Source organism: Orycteropus afer, unplaced genomic scaffold (genome assembly GCF_000298275.1).
Source record: "Orycteropus afer afer isolate SDZICR_OR568_19922 unplaced genomic scaffold, OryAfe1.0 scaffold00039, whole genome shotgun sequence".
Classification (NCBI taxonomy): Eukaryota; Metazoa; Chordata; class Mammalia; order Tubulidentata; family Orycteropodidae; genus Orycteropus; species Orycteropus afer.
In genome coordinates, this window is record NW_006921626.1 from 11,852,103 (window position 1) to 11,867,326 (window position 15,224).

At 35.7% G+C, this 15,224-nt stretch overlaps 1 protein-coding gene across 1 annotated transcript in view; it reads left to right on the top strand.

Moving 5' to 3' along the window:
- The window catches only part of DNAH14 (dynein axonemal heavy chain 14), a 792,430-nt gene that overhangs the window by 201,727 nt on the left and 575,479 nt on the right, over nt 1-15,224 (top strand). Inside the window, exons 17-19 of the mRNA XM_042780425.1 lie at nt 5,700-6,041; nt 7,657-8,026; nt 10,619-10,809. Coding sequence (XP_042636359.1) covers nt 5,700-6,041; nt 7,657-8,026; nt 10,619-10,809 — 903 coding nt within the window. The remainder of the gene's footprint in view (nt 1-5,699; nt 6,042-7,656; nt 8,027-10,618; nt 10,810-15,224) is intronic.

A 15,224-nucleotide genomic window follows, 5' to 3' on the forward strand; every position in this document is an offset into this window, starting at 1 on the left:
TTCCACATTGTTCTCCCACTCAAGCCAGGATTTCCTACAGAGCTTCCCCTCTGAGTGGTTGACAGTGGTAGCTGGGCACCATCTAATTCCTCTGGTCTCATAATTATATAGACTGAGGATCCCATGGTGTACCAGTCGTCTGGACTAAATGTTTCCGTGTGTCTTTGGTTTTCTTCATTCTTCTTTGCTCTGGACAAGGAGAGACCCATCATTGCGTCTAGATGGCTGCTTGTAACCTTTTAAGATCCCAGTTGCTACTCTCCAAAGTAGGATGTGGAACAATGCTTTTCTGTAGTATGTTATGCCAATTGAGCTTGATGTCCCCTGAAACTATGGTCCCAAACTCACAGGTCCAACTACTCACTCCCCCTGGGTAGCCAAGAAGTGACTACAACCTTGCCCCTTGCCAGGTCTACTATGTACCTAGGAATTCTTACAGAACATTATTTTTGTATTTTCTTCTTGTGGTAATTTTCCAACTACCAATGCCTCTTCTTTGTTTCTAACTTTTGCATTCTGACAACCAGTAATTGTCAGCAGACGTTGATTGTGTGTTTAGTCAATTTTAGACTGCAGAAGTTTGAAAAAAAAAAATCTTCAATTTCTTTATCTTTGGCTATAGTGGTTGTGGAATCCACACACACACACACATACACACACACATAACAAAACATTTGCCAGTTCAACTTTTTTTACATTTTTATCTTGCATCATGCTGTGCAATCATCACCACCATCATTTCCAAATATTTCCTCCACCGTTAACAGAAACCCAGTGACCTATAAGCACAGACTTGGCCTTTCCCCCTCCTACCATCACTGGCGACCACTAGATATGGATTGAAGTATGTTCGCCCAAAATATATCTTGTAACTCCTAACTATTGCACCTGCAGTAGGGATGTTTCTCTTTTTTATGTTAATGAGGCAGTATTATGTAGGTGTATGTTAAGTCAATATCTTTTGAAATATGAAAGAGCAGATTAAGTAAGCAAGCAAGCAAAGCAAAAATGAAGAAGCTAGAAACCACATGCTCTCCAAGGAACTAAGAAGCTGAAAAGAGACAAAGACCTTCTCTCAGAGGGACAGAGAAGGAACACTTTTCTAAAGCCAGTGCCCTCAATTTGAACTTCTAGCCTCCTAAACTGTGAAAAAACTAAATTTCTGTTTGTTAAAGCTGTCCTCTTGTGGCATTTCTGTTATAGCAGCATTAGATAAACTAAGACACCCATAATAAACTTTGATTTTTATACATTTGACTATTTCATATAAGTTGAATCATAGAATATTTGTTCTTTTGTAACTGACTTATTTCACTCAATATAATGTTTTCAAGGTCCATCTATGTTGTAGAGCAGGACTTCATTTCTCTTTATGGTTAAGTAATATTCCATGGATGTATTTCCTACATTTCAGTTATACCTTTAACTGGCAATGGACATTTAGGTTGTTTTATCTTTTGGCTCTTCTGACATCCATTTTAGTCTTTTCTTCCTTTCCTGTCTTTTAATGACCTTTTGCTTTTTTTTGTATATGACGTTCTTAATGTGATCCTGTAACTTGTCTCATCTTCAGTCTTTGGTGTTCAATACCACAAAGCTATTCTTCAGACAGTCTCTAAATTCAGGTGAGATATAATACTGAATGTATTGTGGACTGAAAAGAACTAACAAATCTTCTCTGGAAGAAGAGCAGCCGGAATGCTCCTTGAAAGTGAGAATGGCCAGACTTTGTCTCACCTACTTTGGACATATTGTCAGAAGGGACCATTCTCTTGAGAAGAATGTCATGCTTGATAAAGTAGAGGGTCAACAAAAGAGCGGAAGGCCCTCAACAAGATGCATTGACATGGTGGCTGCAGCGATGGGCTCAGGTATAGTAGGGGTTGTGAAGCTGGCACAGGACCAGGCAGTGTTTCATTCTGTTGTACTTAAGGTCATTATGAGTCAGAGATGACTTGAAGGCACATAACAGCAACATAATCAAGGTCATATTTTGGCTCTCCTGGACTTGTTTTAATTTTCTTTAGATTCAACTTGAACTTGCATAAGAGCAATTGATAGTCTGTTCCACAGTCAATTTCTAGTCTTGTTCTAACAGATGATATTGAGCTTCTCCATCACCTTTTTTCCACAGATGTAGCTGATCTGATTCTTGTGTATTCCATCTGGCAAGGTCCACATGTATAGTCACTGTTTATATTGTAGAAAAAGATATTGGCAATGAATAAGTCATTGGTCTTACAAAATTCTATCATGTGTTCTCTGACATCATTTCTTTCATCAAGGCCATATTTTCTAATTACCACTGTTGCTTCTTTGTTTCCAACTTTCTCATTCCAATACAATGTAATTATCAGTACATCTTGATTGCATGTTTTGTCAATTTCAAACTGCAAAAGTTGGTAAAAAAAATCTTCAATTTCTTCATCTTTGGTTTTAGTAGTTGTGTATAAATTTGAATAATAATAGGATTACTGGTCTTCCTTGTAGGTGTATGGATATTATCATATCACTGACACTGTTGTACTTCAGGTTAGATCTTGAAATGTCCCTTTTGATGATGAATGTGACACCTTTCCTCTTCAATTTGTCATTTGTAGTATAGTAGACCATATGATTGTTAGATTTAAAATGCCCAATACTAGTCCATTTCAGCTCACCAATGCATAATCTATCAATCTTTACACATTCCATTCTATTTTTGATAACTTCCAATTTTCCTAGATTCATACTTCTTACATTGCACATTCTGATTATTAATGAATGTTTGCAGCTGAATTCGTATTTGAGTTGTATGAAAGTAGCTTAATTCAATAGAAGAAACAATGAAATAAAAGAGCTGAACTAATGTTACCAAAGGGCAGCTCAAAATGACAAAGTAAAGCGTTATAATGAAATGTGCAAAGACCTGGATTTAGAAAAACAAAAGGAGAAACACACTCAGCAGTTTTCAAGCTGAAGAAACTGAAGAAAAAATTCAAGCCTCGAGTTGCAATGTTGAAGGATTCTGTGGGAAAAATATTGAATGATATGGGAAACATCAAAAGAAGATGGAAGGAATACACAGAGTCACTGTACCAAAAAGAATTGGTTGATGTTCAAACATTTCAGGAGGTAGCATATGATCAAGAACCAATGGTATTGAAGAAAGAAGTCACTGAAGGAATTGGCAAAAATTAAGGCTGCAAGAATTGACAGAATACCCATTGAGATATTTCAACAAATGGATGCAGCACTTGAGGTGCTCACTCGTTTATGTTAGGAAATTTGGAAGACAGCTACATGACCAACCAACTGGAAGATACCCATTTTTGTGCCCATCCCAAAGAAAGGTGATTCCACAGAAAGTAGAAGTTATTGAACAATATCATTAATATCACATGCAAGTAATATTTTATTGAAGATTTTTTAAAAGTAGCTGCAGCACTATATTGACAAGGAACTGCTAGAAATTCAATTGAGATTCAGAAGAGAACATGAAACAAGGGATATCATTGTTGACTTTAGATGGATCTTGGCTGAAAGCAAAGAATACCACAAAGATGTTTACCTGTGTGCTATTGACTATGCAAAGGAATTCTATTGTGTGGGGCATAACAAATTATGGATAACTCTGAAAAGAGCGGGAATTCATGAGCAGTTAATTATACTCATAAGGAACCTGTGCATAGGCCAAGAGGCTGTCATTCCAACAGAACAAGGGGACACTGCATGGTTTAAAATCAGAAAGGGTGTGCATCAGGGTTATATACTTTCACGATATGTATTCAATCTGTATGCTTAGCAGATAATCCAAAAAGCTGTACTATATAAAGAATAATGCAGCATCAGGATTGGAGAAAGACTCATTAATAACTCGCAATCTGAAAATGACATACCCATGCTTGCTGAAAGTGAAGAAGACTTGAAGCATTTACTGATAAACACCAAACACTATACAACCTTCAATATGGATTACACCTCAACATAAAGAAAACAAAAATCTTAACAACTGGACCAATAAGCAACATTATGATAAATGGAGAAGGAATTGGAATTGCCAGAGATTTCATTTTACTTGGATCCATAATCAACACCCATGGAAGGAGCAGTCAAGAAATCAGACTATGTATTGCCCTGGGCAGATTTGCTTCAAAAGACCTCTTTAATTTGTTAAAGATCAAAAACATGACTTTGAAAACTAAGATGCACCTGACCCAAGCCAAGGTCTTTTCAGTAGTCTTATATGCATGTAAAAGCTGGAAAATGAATAAGAAAGGCCAAAAAGGAATTGATGCATTCGAATTGTGGTGTTGCCAGAGAATACTGAAAATACTTTAGACTGCAAGAAGAATGAACCAGTATGTTTTGGATGATATATCACCAGAATGCTCCTTAGAAGCAAGAATGGCCAGACTTCATCTCACATACTTTGGTCATGTTGTCAGAAGGGACTAGTCCCTGGAGAAAGATATCATACTTGGTAAAATAGAGGGTCTACAAAGAGGGGGAAAGTCCTCAAAGAGATGGATTAACACAGTGACTGTAATGATGGGCTCAAGTTTAGCAAGGTTTGTGAGGATGGCACAGGACCAGGCAGTGTTTCATTCTATTGTACATATGGTCGCTATGAGTCTGAACCAACTTGACAGAGCCCATGAACAACAAAAACTTTTAGGCTATTGTGAATAGTGCTGCAATGAACACTGGTGCATAACATATATTATTTTTATAATCCAATAAAATATTGCTTAAATAATAAAGAAACATGCAGGGAATTAATTCAAGGTTATGAAGATTAAAAATTGAACAGATTTTGTTCCAAAATTATGAATAAATATTCATTGAGCTATCTTGAGACATGAGGGAAATGAGACAAAATTATAATTTGAATATAGAAATGCAATTACTTTGAAAATTTTATGGAATTATATACATATATTTATGAAAGTATAGATCTTATATACTTATGGGTACAAGGGGACAGCATAGTGGAGAACAATAGGATAGAGACCCAGATTTGGATATGAATCATAGCTCTGTAAGTCACTATGTTTCTGATATTGAGCTAATTAATCCCTTATAGACACAGTGCCCTGCTGTGAAAACTAGAAATACCATCTAATTAGCAAACATATTATAAGATTAAAGAGAGATCCTGTAAATAAAGAGCCTAGCACATAAACACTCAAAAAATGGTAACAATTATTATGCCTAGCTATATTTCAGGAGCTCTGGTAGTGTAGTGCCTAAGGCACTTGACTGCTAACCAGAAGGCTGGCAGTTCAAACCCACCAGCCACTCCTCAGAAGGAAGGTTGGGCAATCTACTTCCATAGTGATACCACCTCGGAAACCCAAGGAGGGGTCGCTATGAGTCAGGTCTGACTCCACAGCACATAACAGCAACAAGTTATATTTCAGTCATACCCTTGCTATTGTCATTACATTTATTTCTTGTAAATAAAGTAATTCATAATAGTACTTCTTTTATGTCCTTGTAGCATTTATTTTATTTGAGAGATACATTTAAGTTCCTTCTGTTAACAATAGAAAGATTTAATTGTGTTGATGCTCTAGTATTTAAACACTAGCTAGAATTATGTCTAGATTATGCTTTAATTTTCCTAAAGTCATCATTATTTGTTAGATAAGTTTAAAAAGAGTAGTATTATACTGAAAATTATTGCATAATTATAATTGATATATCAATGATTTCAGATTGTAGAATCATCACTGAGAAAGGTGGAATGCGAACCCACTGAAATAGAAGAATTTATGGAACAGTTTACTTTTTTGGATGAAATTTCCTCAAACATTTCTAAATTAGAAAAAGACTACTTAATAATTGCTCAACTGAATGCAGTTGTAAGGTATTATCAGATCTATATTCCACAAGAGCAAGTTGCTATATACAAAATCCTTCTTATCAAGTTTAGTCAGCTAAAAGCAGCTGTGAAGTTAAGTGAAACAAACAAAGATACTGCTATTGCTAAATTCAGAGAAAATTTGGAAGCATATCTCACAGGTCTCCAGGCTGATGCTATTAATTTAAAAGCAAAGGTAAGTTTTTGTTTTTTTATTAAAAATGTATTTGATCTTCATGTTGTTGTTAGTTGCTGTCAAGTTGGCTCTGATTCATGGCATCCTTATATATAAGAAAATGAAATATTTTCTGGTCCTCTTGGGCTTGGATGTGAGAGCACAGAGGAAAAAAGAGAGAGAGAAGCATGAACATCCACATTCTCTCTGAGCATTAGGAACTTTTTCTTCTCCTGAAGTCAGTACTAGAGGGTTCTTCTGGATTTCTGTGCGCCCTGAAGATCATTTCCAAGTTTCTAGTATATTGCATTTAGGCCAGAGGATGCTGGAGAGAAAAAAATGCCACACTTCCCACCAATTTGGTAGCACTTACAATCCTCCTCTCCAGTCTGCTGCTACTGTTTACATTCAGAGTCCTCAAGCAGCCACTCCATGCATTCTGCTTATGCTTTATAGCTATAGTCAGTGAGGGAAGTGGAGTAGGATGTACTCACTTTATTCTCTGACTTTAATTTTATAACCCTTTAAGCTCCATTTAATTTATAATTCTGTTAGCTGACATTGTTCTCTGAAGATCTCAATTCAAAGATTGCTGATGGGATTGGGAAAGCTTAACTTCATTATGATTATAGATATAACTTTGATTATATACAATTTAATGTCAAAATATTTTTCCCTCTCTCTCTCAAGATAGTTCATTTACAAACATAAGTAAATATTAATGAATGGGAAATTATGAGGGAAAGCCTAAGGAAAATTTTATTATAACTTTGTTACATAGGCATTAGTGTTACTAAGCCCTTTCCACTTGTCACAAATGCTGCCTATCAATTTTATATGCTCATCATGTTTTGATTGTTACTGGTGTTTTATTGAATGACCACTCTTCACATAATACAATGTTGCAAAAGTTTCATGGGTTGGTTTTTCTTTTCTTTTTTTTTTTTAAGAATAAAAAGTTATTATTTCAACAACTTTTTATTTGTTTCTATTCACTAAATAGCTGCTTTGTATATTTTACTGTCCTACACCCTGGGAGGTACACAAAAAAACAGCAAAAAAAAAAAATTAACTAAAACTATGTTTAATCTTAAGGAGTTCATTATTTAGTAAGGGACAAATCAGGGGAAAACTGTAGTAAAGTTTAGAAGTTACTGTTGAAAATGTCCACAATTTGATGTCTAATAGATAAAACTCTAATACAATGCAATATGTGATGGTGTCATAAAAGCAATACAAAATTCAACATGAGTAGAAAAAGGATGGAAAGTAAGTTTGGGATTTAAGGTTATACCGTGGAACCCCCACTTCCTATTTGATTAATAACTTCAGAACTTCCTTGTAAAGTTGTGAATAATATTATCTATCTTTGAAGATTATTGTATGGACTTAATAAGAAAGATAATGTATTTAGAACACCTACCACACATCTGAGACAAAGAAGGTACACAATGAATTATAGATATGATAATAGCTAAAATTAACACATGCTGTAAGGATAACCATTTCAGATGATAATTGCAAATAATGTTTGTTAAAGCTTAGATTGTGTACTGAAATACTTTAACTGTGTTGGTAAAACATGTTTTAGTTAGGAACGTTTTGGTCTCTCAGAATATTTTACTGGTTCTTTTAGGTAAGAAGTTCTGTTCTACTATGTGCTAGTACTCGAGTATCAACAGCAATGGAAATGATGCAGACTATCTCAGAAGAAGCTGCAAGTCTATCTAACAAAGCTAAAACATATGCAACTTATCAGGATCGTTTCGAAGATTTCCAATCTCATAACCACTCTCTTAATATGGAGGAAATTACACACATTGTGCTTTCAGAGATCTCTGAAATTGAATGTGACTTAACTTTGAGGAAATTGTTGTGGGAAGCACAAGAGGAATGGGCAACACTCTCTTGGGAATGGAGGAATACTTCTCTTCAAAGTATCGATATAGAATCAGTGCAGAGAAATGTTTCAAAATGGATGCACATCATCTTAGTACTAGAAAAAGGTAAAAGTGGCTTTTTCAAGTTTTCTCACCTAGGATTATGTACGTAATGGGCTGTGGGCCAGCAAAATTATTGTTTTTGGCCTTGTTTCTTCAACTGTTCCTGTGGGCTATAGAGACAGGACAAGAGTATAGGTAGGAGTTAGTTGCTGAGGCAGGAAAGACATCAAAACTTAGCAAGATGTTTTTTAAAATGCTAATGATTTTTATATTCTCTAAAAGGGTTCCCTAGGGTTGAACCCGGGAGCTCTGGTAGCATAGTGGCTAAGACACTTGCCTGCTAACCAGACGGCTGGCGGTTCAAACCCACCAGCCACTCCTCGGAAGGAAGGTTGGGCAATCCTACTTCCGTAGTGATACTGCCTCGGAAACCCAAGGAGGGGTCGCTATGAGTCGGGGCCGACTCGACGGCACATAACAACAACAACAACAGGGTTGAACCCCAGATACTTCACCCTACTTCTGGTTCTTTTTAGGGTATGAGCCCACATTTAGGTACAGCAGAATCTGTACCTAAATCCTAACTGTGTGCTTACAGTATCCTTTAGGCGATGGGAAACACTTGAAAAGTCATTTTGGGAGGTTTCCCTTATGCTGACGATCAAGCTTGAAATCATTTGCGGATGCAAAGATGCTGTTCCTATATGAGCATCCTTACCTCATATTTCCAAAAAGAAAGTGTTGTTTCACCTGGCCAAAAGAATGCCTTAACTTTTTTTTTTTTTTTTACTTCTCCTTTATCTCTCAGCATTACCTCAAGCTATACTTCCTTCTCAAGAAAAGTAAAAAAGAAAACTTTTATTTCCCTTGTTTTTAAATACACAAGAAATATAATGATATCACAAAAAGTTCTTAAAAGAGAAAAACTGGAGGAATCACCCATCATCTCACTGTGTTAACATAATGATCATTTTGTGCATTTGCACTCAATATAATGTCATATATATGTTTCTGAAAACAATATATAAAGTAACAAGTAGACAATACTTGGTTTTATTCATAGTTTCCTAAATAAAATCTTGTGCTTTGCCAAAGTCTAGTCTGGCAGAAACCAAACTTATTAGCTTGTCCTTCTGCTTACGCAAGTGTTTGGAAAACAGTTTGCTACTCAACATGGACTTATAAAAGAATCCCCATCTGTACAAATAGGTCTTTCTACCCCCTCCTCTTTTGTTTTCTAAGTTGAGTAAAAAGTTTCTAAGAGTAGAACCTTTCATTGTACTGGTTTTGATTCCTATATCCCAGTGGCTTGTCAATGCTATATGACAGACAAATGCTGGTCTATGACATAGTTTTCACCTACATTTCCTATGTTTTGGTGTTAAAATATCTTCTTTATCAAATGATAATGATGATAGTATTTTTTCCTTAAATTTCTTCCTTACTTAGCAAAATTTAAAAGTCCAAAACCTATGACAGTCTTCTGAATATGAATGCCAGTATCTGTGTTTCTGTATATCTATTTTTATCAGTGAAAATAGGGAACAATTACGGTAACTGGCCATGTGTAGTTCAAATATTACATGATGACTTGGTTCTGATGGTCTTGGGTCCTAATCATCAGTCCTGATAACAATTTCTTTTTAATTTAGTCCATAGTTGATTTTTATAGAGGGATAATGTTAACAAAGCTTATTATATTGCAGGTATTCCATGAATTACAAATGAAATCCACTCCCAACAGTATCTTGAAGAATTTATAGGTCAGTTGGAACAGGTGCACATGGTTCTTATTTAGCTTTTAATACATGAAAAGTCTTGAAGATTTTCAGTGATTTAAAAGCTGCACATTTAACAAGCGAAACTGATTGTGATTAATAATTTTTTATGAGTAGGGATTGGCTCAGTTGTTTAACAGTGAGAGCAAATTTATATAAATATTAACCAGATTTTGAGCCAAAACAATGCTGTCCGTCTCAAAGATGGCAGCTCCCCACTCAAACATAGCAGAACTCTCAAACTCACTGCCCTCGAGTCTGATCCAACTCATAGTGGCCCCTCCTTGGGTTTTCAAGGTGGCATCACTATGGAAGTACATTGCACAATCTTCCTTCCAAGGAGTTGCTGGTAAGTTTGAACCACCAGCCTTCTGGTTAGCAGTCAAATGCCTTAAGCACTATGCCACCAGAGCGCTCCAAAGATAGCAGAGTCCAGCCTAATGCACTACTTTGGATATGTGTGGCTCTCCAAGGTCCTGCCAGTAGTCCAATTTTACACATCAGGTTCCTGAAAGAGCTTGCTACACCTCTTTGGTGTCACCCTTTCCAAAGTTTAGAACCATAATTTTCCCATTCTGATTATCAAGACAAATCACTCAAATTACAAAAATTCAGGTCTGTTCTTGTTTTGCTTTATCGACTATGAAAGAATCAATTTGAATAGATTCCAAGCTCTATTTAAAAGGTAAGTAGGAATTGTCTATTATGTTGGACGTTTGTAACCTAAGGATTGCCTGTATTTTAATGCAGATTGATGACTGATAAGTTATTATATTAAATTGCATATTTAGAACAATTTTTATTTTTTTCAATTTGTTTTCTGGTTAAAAAGTATGATGAATGTGTCATAAACATATTGACTTATTGTTACTTACAGGTTTACCTAAAAATGATTTGCTAACAAATTTTAAGCAATCAGTGACAGATTTTAAACAAGAGCTGCCTATCATCATAGCTCTGGGAAACCCCTGTCTCAAACCAAGGCATTGGGAGGCTATCCATGAGATTATTGGAAAGTCAGTTTCCCTTGATAAAAACTGTTCAATAGAGAATCTTCTAGCACTCAAGGTAAATAAAAGTAACTTAAAAAATAGATTGAAATACCAGAGGGGCTGATTTTAATCTATAAGGAATAGAAATTAAAAAGTTTACAGAGTATCTGGGAAATGAAACCAAAAACCAAACTCACTGCCTTTGAGTTAATTCCGACTCATAGTGACCCCTCCTTGGGTTTTCCAGGCGGTATCTCTACAGAAGTAGATTGTCCAGTCCTCTTTCCGAGGAGTGGCTAGTGGGTTTGAGCCACCAGCCTTCCAGTTAGCAGTCAAATGCCTTAGGCACTACACCAACCTGAGTTGGGAAGTAGGAGTATATTAATAGATTTTAAATGATTAAGAAATTCCATTTAATTAGAGATCTTAGATTAGCTATTATGCCATTATTGTCTTTGTGACTAGAAAACAATAATACTGGTTTTCACGCATGACAAATGAAATTGGTGTTACTACTTAACAGTGTTGCTTCTTATAGAGAATACATTTTATTAGAATAATTCATAAGTAAATATTATACTCCATTTTATATAAAATGCAAATATATTAGGAGCAAGTTCGGAAAGCCCTGCCAATAATTTGATATTTAAACTGCATGATTAACAATTATTTGCTATGTAAATTCTGTCATAAAAATATTTTTTCCCATAATTTTCATGGTTAAAGAATTTTCTACTTTTATGATTCACTTATAAGCCTCATTTATGTTTCTAGTTTCACAATTGACAGTGCCTAACAGAGTGAAACATTTCATGCCTATGAGTTTCTGTTGAATGACCTGTTGTAATGAAAAATATGGCAAAAATTAAAAATAATTCAAAAAGAAAAATTTTTAAAGATAATTTTAACTTGCCTTAATAATTTGCTTATTTTATATTTCTACCCATAACAGCAACCTCTTTCTTGAACCCTAGACTCACATACCCAATTTCCTATTCAACACCTCCATTTATCTATCTAATACTTATCTCAAAACTAACATATCCAAAAATACACTTCTCATTTGCCATTTCTATTCTCAATTTCTGCTGTTCTTCTGTCTCCTCTCCCTCAGTTAACGACAGCTCCATTTATCCAATTGCTTTGGTTAAAAAGCATGAAATAACCTCTGACTCTACTCTTGCTCTCACACTCCTAATCCTATCTAAATCTCTTATCCTTTCCTGGATTATTATCATAGCCTCGTAACTGGTCTCTGTGTCAAGAAGTGAAGTCAGAAGCTATCATACATTCAGAACATGTGGGCCAATGCTGAATATCTAGGAAGATTTTGATGATTTAGTGATTTTCAAAGTCTTGGGTGATTGAAATCATTACAATTACAGGTCATGTCAGATAGAGGGTGGGAATCTGGTAGCCTAAGGGTAGGAAGTAATAAATGTATAGCAAGCAATATAAGTTAGATAGTTTTGAGTTTCAAAGGGTTCTAGTGAGCTACCCTTATATATCTAGCATGAATAGATAATTAAAAAATGAAAGCCTATACAGTTTATCAAGAGTCTAAATTAGGACAGTTCAACATCTAAACAAAAATGAATATGTTCTTCAGTCTCTGGAAATATTGTAGCCAGGGGTCCTTCTTGACATTAATTATAATAGAGAGGATAAGCAGATAATCAAGTGGTAATCTCTAGTGAGCTCTGCAAGTTCCTGGGTGATTTTGATCATCCTGTAGAAATTCTGACAACTTATTCAGTGTAATGTAAGAGCCTAGATGAGTATATTCAACTGGATAACAATTTTTTTTTTTTCTTAAGTGGGTGGACAGGATTTAATCCAGATACTTTGCCTTCACGTATTAAAACTTGTATTTCTTAGGGTTGACCCAGAGTCTACGGCCATGCTACAAGATAATCAAGGACAGAGAAGATGTATCAAATGAATAGATTATGATGTCATAAGTTATATGACAACTGTTCTTTCCAAGATGTTGTGTAGATTTTGATTCAGTAATAATTAGAAGAGGTCAATGTTATTATACACAAGATGAACAGTATCACTTTATGATTGATCATTTTCACTGTCACATGACATCTGCTTTACAATAGAGGCATATGAGTATTATGGACATGGAACTCATCTGAAACTTCACAGATATTCCTAAATCATTTCCAAGACCCAGTTTTTGTCTGTCAGGTCCAAACTTTGACCTTACAGACTCGACAAGCTAGAAATTCCTTGGCTAAAATTTTGCCTTACACATTATCAGTACTGAGTTTCATCTTTAATAATCTCAGAATTTCAGCATTGGGCACAGAGTTTGTTCTTCAGTATAGAACCTTGATGGTTCTATGGTTCCTTATTTGCTTTTTGCTGAATAACCTATGTCAAGAGGTTGACTTCATCCCCAATGTTGTTACTTAAGGCCATTAGACCACCAATTTTCTTTCAGTTTGCCATACATTGGTGACTTGCTTGTTTCTGTGATATTGAAAGCTATGTCACTGGTATCGTATATACCAGTAGGGGCACCATGGTAGACAGGTTTCCATAAAGCTTTCAGACTAAGATAGACTAGGAAAAAGGCCTACCAAAAGTTAGCCAATGAAAACAGAATATTTCCAGTAGTGCTAAAGATGACCCCTCAGTTTGGAAGACACTCAAAATGTGATCATGAAAGAGCTGCCTCCTCAGAGTAGAGTTGAATTTAATGATGTGGATGGAGTAAAGCCATCTGCACCTTCATTTGCTGATGTAGCTCATTTCAAAATGAGAATTAATGTAAACATCTATTAATAATTGGAACATGGAATGTACAAAGTATGAATCAAGGAAATTTGGAAGTTGTTAAAAATAAAATGGAATGCTTGAAGATTGATATCCTAGGCATTAGTGAGCTGAAATGGACTGGTATTAACCATTCTGAATCTGGCAATCATATGGTTTACTATGCCAAGAATGACAAGTTGAGGAGGAGTGGTGTTACATTCATCATCAAAAAGAACATTTCATGATCTCTCCTGAAGGGCAAAGCTGTAAGTGATAGGTTAATGTCATTAGACCTACAAGGAAGACCATTTAATGCAACTGTTATTCAAATTTATGCACCAACCATGAATGCCAAAGACAGAGAAATTAAAGATTTTTATGAATGCCTGCAGTCTGAAATTGATCAAACATTCAATCAAGATGCATTGATAATTACTGGTTGTGTTAGATGCCATGTGCTTTGGTAACATCGGGACTGTGCCTTTTTACTTGTCAACCTTGGGGCTTCTCAGCCTCAGCAACAGAAGCTGTGTGAGTGAAGAAACACCTCTAGCTCCAGTGGGCCGGGAGCAGGAGGCAGAGCTGGAGCCCAAGGTTGAGGGGCTTTCACCTAGCCCCTAGATCCTGGCATTTTGAACTTGGACTTAAAGCCTCCAAATTGTAGGAATAAATTCCTGTTTGTTAAGACTGTCCCATTTTGGGATATATTCTTATCAGAGCAGCACTAGGTAACCAGAACACTGGTGTTTGGAATGTGAAAGTCGGAAACAAAAAAGTAAGGTCAATAGTTGGAAAATGTATCTGTGGTGATAGGAAAAATGCTGGAGATTGCATGATAGAATTCTACAAGGCCAATGATTTATTATGTTATCAAAATTTAATTCAAAACAAAGTACAGCCATACATTGACAGGGAACTGCCAGAAGTTAAAACCAGATCCAGAAGACACAAAATAAGGGGTACCATTGGTGATGTCAGAAGGACCTTGGCTGAATGCAGAGTACCAGAAAGATGTTTGTCTGTGTTTTATCAAATATGCAAAAGAATTTAACTGTGTGGATTACATATTATTAATAATATTTTGAAGAAAGGGAATTCCAGAACACTTTATTGGCCTCATGCAGAACCTGTGCAGTCATTCAAACAGGAGAAGGAGGTATAACTTGGTTTAAAATATGTGACAGAGTCATATTTTTTCACCTTACTTTTTCAATCTCTATGCTGAAAATAATCTGAGAAGCTGGGCTATAAAAAGAAGAGCGTGGTAGAAAGATTGGAGGAAGATTCATTAACAACCTGAGAGAGAGATGCAGATGACATAACCTTGCTTGCCAAAAGTGAAGATGACTTGAAGCACTTACTGACGAAGGTAAAAGGATACAGCCTACAATATGGATTACATATGAACAGAAAACAGAAATTCTTACAACCAGACCAATACAATACCATGATAAGGTCAAGAAATTGAAGTTGTGAAGGATTTCATTCTTTGGGGATGAACAATTAATATCCATAGAAGCAAAATCAAGAATTCACAGTGGCATATCACATTGGGCAGATCTGTTGTAAAAGACCTGTCTAGTGTCGATTCTTGAGCCGGTTCTGGCAAGATGGCGGACTAGGAAGAAAGACTGCACAGACCCTCTTCAACAAAGAAAAGGGAAACCAATTAACACAGACACAGAAGATAATCCTGGACCCCTGAGCCTTGAAGGGAAGGAT